Source organism: Heloderma suspectum, chromosome 12, assembly GCF_057233095.1.
Source record: "Heloderma suspectum isolate Gila_16-S chromosome 12, 16-S_ref, whole genome shotgun sequence".
NCBI classification, from domain to species: domain Eukaryota; kingdom Metazoa; phylum Chordata; class Lepidosauria; order Squamata; family Helodermatidae; genus Heloderma; species Heloderma suspectum.
This window is the reverse complement of record NC_139469.1, coordinates 25,373,236-25,379,235: the sequence shown is the minus strand read 5'-3', so window position 1 is coordinate 25,379,235 and position 6,000 is coordinate 25,373,236. Positions and strand designations below refer to the sequence as shown.

At 47.7% G+C, this 6,000-nt stretch overlaps 1 protein-coding gene across 3 annotated transcripts in view; it reads left to right on the top strand.

The window, feature by feature from the left end:
- The first annotated feature begins 231 nt into the window (after positions 1-231).
- RHOT2 (ras homolog family member T2) overlaps positions 232-6,000 on the top strand; it is a 48,813-nt gene continuing 43,044 nt past the window's right edge. The window contains exon 1 of one of the 3 annotated variants that reach the window (XM_084818830.1): positions 232-577. In XM_084818830.1, the coding sequence (XP_084674956.1) occupies positions 421-577 (157 nt within the window). In that variant the 5' untranslated portion in view covers positions 232-420. Of the gene's footprint in view, positions 578-3,285; positions 3,379-6,000 lie in introns of those variants that run through there. The other 2 variants (XM_084818831.1, XM_084818832.1) reach the window with 2 other exon arrangements.

The window sequence follows — 6,000 nt, the reverse complement described above, 5'->3', positions numbered from 1 at the left end:
CCCGTTCTCCTGTCCTCGTCTTTCCATTGCTTCGTAAGCACATTCCACGTCAACATCTTCCAAAGCAGCCCAAGTATTTCAACTTCTGCAAGAATGGCTGTCTATATCAAAAAACGATTGCTCAATCTCCCAATGGCTCTGCTTGCACTTATTATAGAATACTGCTGCCACTCACAGCACATTGAGCAACACTTGATTTCCTAGGCAAGAGGCTGTCTGGAGGCGTGGGGAGAGATGGAAGGGAGCCCACCATGCCTATATATCCCGCACGGCCTCTGGATGGCGCTACCCTTCCACGCACCCACAGCCCTCCTTCCTTGAGCTCTTTCCGGCTCGCTTGCCAAGACCAGAAAAATCACTTCATCCGCCTGCCGCCAGGTGGCGCTGCGGCCGCTCAGACCACTCTGCTCTTGGTGCTCTATGGCGTGCTTAAGGAAACCGGAACCGGAACTCGGAGGGGAAGCCGTCTCTGTGCTGTGTGGCGCCGACAGAGTGAGAAGCTGTCGGGAGGCGGCGGCGGCGACCTTGGAAGCGGCGGCGATGAGGCGGGATGTGCGCATCCTCCTGCTGGGGGAGGGTAAGAATGGGGAAGCCCCCCTTCCCGGGGACTGAAACAGTGGGGGGCAGAGGGGCGGCAGCCAAGGCGGGGAGGTGAGGGCGCTACTGACGTGGAAGAGCCCCTCGGGCGGGGAGCAGAGGTCCTGAGGGGTGGGGCCAGGGGTCCTGCGGGGGGGGGCTGGGGTCCTGAGGGGGTGGAGGTAGGGGGGTGGGACAGTGGTCCTGAGGGGTGGAGCTAGAGGGGTCAGGCATCCTGAGGGGCTAGAGCTAGGGGTGGGTGGGGCCCTGAGGGGGTGGAGTTAGGGTGGGTGGGGTCCCGAGGGGTGGAGCTAGAGGGCCCAGGAGTCCTGAGGAGGGTGGGGTCAGAGGTCCTGAGTGGGCACAATTATAGGCTATGGATGGGCACACTCAAAATTCTGGCCAGGCAGGAGGTTTTGGGGCTGTGATGATGCTGAAGAGTCTTTGGGGGGTGTTTGGGAAGAGTGGAGATGGAGGAATCATAGTTCATAGGTGTGTGAGGAGAATATAATCCTAGGTTTCCTTCCAGTGTTCTTGCTGCAACAAACTTAACATGGATACCTTTCGGGGTGGGGGGTAATCCAAAGGGCTGAGCTAGGGCAGAGGTTGGTGACCTGATTCCCTTCAGGTGTTGAGGACTACAGGTCTAATAATCCCAGACCCTGAGCCATGATGGCTGAGGCTGGTGGGAGTTATAGTCCAAAACCGCTGGAGGGCACTAGGTTGCCTACCCCTGGAGCAGGGAGGGGAGAGAATTATGCTCATTATCATCATCACTGGACTTCTAGATCTACTATTCAGGTAAAATGCTGAAGATGGCTTACAGATTTGTTATTAAGACATCAGTAACAGATTATTCAATACATCTTTCTACATCTAACATAATGGTCTCTTGCTCTTGATGCCCCAATAAACTTGTCTCTCTTTAAGGTGCTGCAAGACTGTTTGATAATATTTTAATCTTTATTAAATGCCTGGGATGTTTGTCCATCAACGTATGCTAAAAACGGCTTGCAATCAAAACTGTTAGGGGAGGAATGCATGGAAAGCAGCTTAAAATATAGCAATAAAAATGATTGGATATATTTTTGGGAGAACAGGATACAAAAGTTTTAAATACATAAAATACAACAAAGTATGGAAATCTGCAATCCCAAATGCAATCCTTTCCCAAAGACTGAAAAAAGTCAGCAATGTAAGATACAGGGGATAAAGTGGGAACAAGTGTTACTATTTACTGAAAGTCTAGAAGAAAAGAAAAATGAGGCAAAGGTGGAGGTCACAGCTGGGAGGAATGTGGAAGAACCAGAATCATGAGGGATCAGAAAGGTACAGTGAAGCAGGGAAAGAAACAACTTGAATGTTTGGTATTTCAGCAATCATGTTTTGTAGCGGCTAAGGATGCAATCCTATGCAGGTTTAGACAGAAAAACATCCTACAGCTCCCAGCATTCCCTAGCCAGCCAAGCTGACTAGGGCATGCTGGGAGTAGTGGGACTTTGTTTCTGTCTAAATTATGCATAGGGTTGTGCCCCAAGAGGCTAAGGTTTTAATCACAAACTTCCCAGTTTGAATTTCGCTTCTGCCATGAACTCATCTGGAATATGGGAAATAATAGTTCTGACTTGCCTTTGGGTGATGTAAGGATTACAACTAGATAATGCAAGCAAAGCACTTTGAACTCATAAAAGCACTATGTAGATATTGATGATGATGATAGATGAATAACTGATCAGTTTGGATTTTGACCTATTTATTTCATTAGTGATATGAGTATTATTCTTTTGTGGGTTTAACTTTGTTTAAGTGATTCCAAGGTTTTGACTCTCAGATGTAATGGTGGTGGTGATATTCTCATTCTTTCTTTTGGCCTAACATACGGCTGATATAAATACACTTGTCATCCCCAAAAGGTTGTTGGTGTGGAAGAACCTTTGAAAAGCCGGGCGAGGATGCTTGAGAGGAGTAGAGGTGGCATTCACTATGCCCATATTTATTTATTTTATTTTTATTGCATTTATACCCCGCCTTTTTTCCTCTTGCAAGAAACCCAAGGCGGCTTACATTATCCTCCTCCTCTCCATTTTATCCTCACAACAACAACCCTGTGAGGTGGGTTGGGCTGAGAGTCTGTGACTGGCCCAAAGTCACCCAGTGAGCTTCCATGGCCGAGTGGGGACTAGAACCCGGATCTCCCAGCCCCTAGTCCAACACTCTTGCCACTACACCACACTGGCTCTATATCTAGTATGGACTAGATCCATTGCGTTTAAATTCCAAGGTGGTTGTTTGGTTACCCTGAGACAGGAATATTCATATTTTAAGTTCTAGATTATAGAAGTCTGACCATCCTAAGATTTTTCCAGGTCTTGGTTTAAGTGTTGAAAAAAGAGTTTCCTAACTAGAAGATGTGTTCAGCCACCTGAGAGGGTGGAATCTTTGGGCCCACCTGCATATCCCTGCAAAACTGCATGAAATTGCAGACTTGTCAGTATCCACTTGCTTGGTTGCTTGTGACAACTACAAACTGACTCCAGGCAAGGTTTTGTTAATACATTGAAACAGAGTTGATTCCCCTTTTCCCCTTCCAGGTCTTGTGGGCTAAGAAAAATCTTTCTGGGCTAGTGACTATAGTGGACTGAGATACAGCTTTCCCTGGATGGTCTTGCTGCAGATATCACATGTATGCATGCACCCCTGTACAAGTCCAGTGGATGGAGCACCAGATTCTACCTTACTGCTGAAGCAAAGCAGATGCAGACCTGATCAGTTACTTGAGTGAGAGACTGCTGGGAATGCCTTGTGAGAGCACACTAGAAATACAATAAAATGAATGCTGCCATGTGGATTTCTGCCCTGCATTGGGGGGTGGGGGTGGGGATCATCCTGCATGTGGAAAGCTAGCCTAGAACCCTTCTCCCTGACATGCATTCTGTGTGCAAGGTTTTTGCAGGGGAGCCTTTGTACATGGTACACATGAAACATAAGCTGGAGGAGCACAGTGGATAAGAGGACCCAGGATGTCCCTTGGTGAAACCTTAGCCACAAACTCCTTATGTCCTGTTAAGCAACTCAGTAATCTCTCAGCTCCTTATCTACAGTACTGATGCTGGTCTACCTTACAGGGCTGTTGTAAGGATTTCTGAGATGATGTGGAGTGCTTTAGCATTTGTACAATGCATGCCAGAAGTTCAAGTATTGCTATTATCCATCGCTCATCTGCACTTTGAAGTGCTACAGTCCAGCAGACACCATGTGATTTTGCTGCATGTGTAGATTGGCTCTTCTTTCTTCAGAGTCATGAAGGAAACTCTAATCAGGTTTCTGTCACAAACGTCAGAGATCTCCCCCCCCCCCCCCCCGGCAATCTGAAGGCATCGGGGTTGGGCTAAATGTCCTGGCGGGTTTTCTTAGTTTGTAAGGTTGGCCTTTTTTAAGATTTCTATATGCAGAGCCTCCACTCAGAGAGTAACTGACATCCTGGCACACACACTAGCTTATAGAGGATGTGCCTGTCACAGAGCAGAAATGTCTAAAATTAGGTGCATCTTGCCAAAGGACAGTGACCGTATAATCAGAAGGGTTTCCCTGTGGCCTCATTGGTGGCAGTAGGGAGGGAAGCTGGGTAGCTCCTTATGGAGCGGAAACATGAAACAAACAGGAAAGGGCAAAGTGAAAGGGGTAGTTGGCTGACAGTGCATAGCCAGAAGATCTGTGGGGCAGCCATCTTGCTGAAGCTAAGCAGGTCTGGCTCTGGTCAGAGCCTGGATGGAGGACTGTCTAGGGACCCCATGTATGCTACCTTGAGCTCCAGGTAAGAAAAGCAGGGCATGGATGTAATTAATAAGTGCAATTTTTAGCTGATTCATCAATTAGATTAACGGATTCAGAATCTTTTGATTCAAAAGTTGCCTCTGATAAATCAGGTAGATTTGTCTGCACACGCGTTGAGTTTTATGTGCCCTAAAGTTGTTCATGGCATGAGCTGTGAGGGGAGTCCAAGTTCTGGAGCAAACACCCATCTCGGATCCAAAACAAGACTTGAAGTCTCTTGGTTTGGCTTTTGCCAGAATGGTAGCTCTGAGTAAGCTTCTTATGGCAGGGCTTGTTGTTGTTTATTCGTTCAATCGCTTCCGACTCTTCATGACTTCATGGACCAGCCCACGGCAGAGCTTCCTGTCAGCCGTCGCCACCCCCAGCTCCCCCAGGGTCGAGTCCGTCACCTCCAGAATATCATCCATCCATCTTGCCCTTGGTCGGCCCCTCTTCCTTTTGCCTTCCATTTTCCCTAGCATCAGCATCTTCTCCAGGGCATCCTGTCTTCTCATTATGTGGCCACAGTACTTCAGTTTTGCCTTTAATATCATTCTCTCAAGTGAGCAGTCTGGCTTGATTTCCTGGAGCATGGACTGGTTTGATCTTCTTGCAGTCCAAGGCACTCTCAGAATTTTCCTCCAGCACCACAGTTCAAAAGCATCTGTCTTCCTTCGCTTAGCCTTCCTTATGGTCCAGCTCTCGCAGCCATAGGTTACTACGGGGAATACCATTGCTTTAACTATGCAGACCTTTGTTGTCAGTGTGATGTCTTTTATCAAGATTTGTCATTGCTCTCCTCCCAAGAAGTAAACGTCTTCTGATTTCCTGGCTGCAGTCAGCGTCTGCAGTAATCTTTGCACCTAGAAAGACAAAGTCTGTCACTGCCTCCACGTTTCTCTCTCTATTTGCCAGTTATCAATCAAGCTGGTTGCCATAATCTTGGTTTTTTTGAGGTTTAACTGCAACCCAGCTTTTGCACTTTCTTCTTTCACCTTCGTCATAAGGTTCCTCAGCTCCTCCTCGCTTTCAGCCATCAGGGCTGGGCTGGGCACCTTTATTCTCTTGAGGGTCACATTCCCTCGTGGCTAACCTGTGGCAGGCCAAAGCCAGCAGTAGGGAGGGCCAGAGCCAAAAGTGGTTATGTCACACCCTTTTCTCTCTCTGCCATCCCCTTTTCTCTCTCTCCCTCTTTCTTCCCACCCAGTGGGCTGCCAGGGAGAGGAGAGGTGGCTTTTGCCAGAGGTCTGAACTGATCGCATGCAGAGGGTTTTTGAAATTAGGCTGAAGGCTGCAGACTGCCACCACCACCAACCGGTCTCATAGTAAATTACACAAGTGTTTCCATGTGGAACTCTTACTTTGGGGACTGGTTAAACTTGCCACTTGTCAGCTGCTTATCTGGAAAGGCACAGCATTTCTAGAATTTTGCTTCCAGGCTCTAGATTACACTTATATGCGTAATCATTTGATTCCTTCACACTTGATTACTGTATGCTGTGGGGGATGGGGGTGGGATGGGACATAACTCAGCTGTAGAGCATATGGTTTGCATACTGAAGTTCCCAGATTCAAACTCCGGTTCCTCCAGTGTAAATGGAACTTGCATAA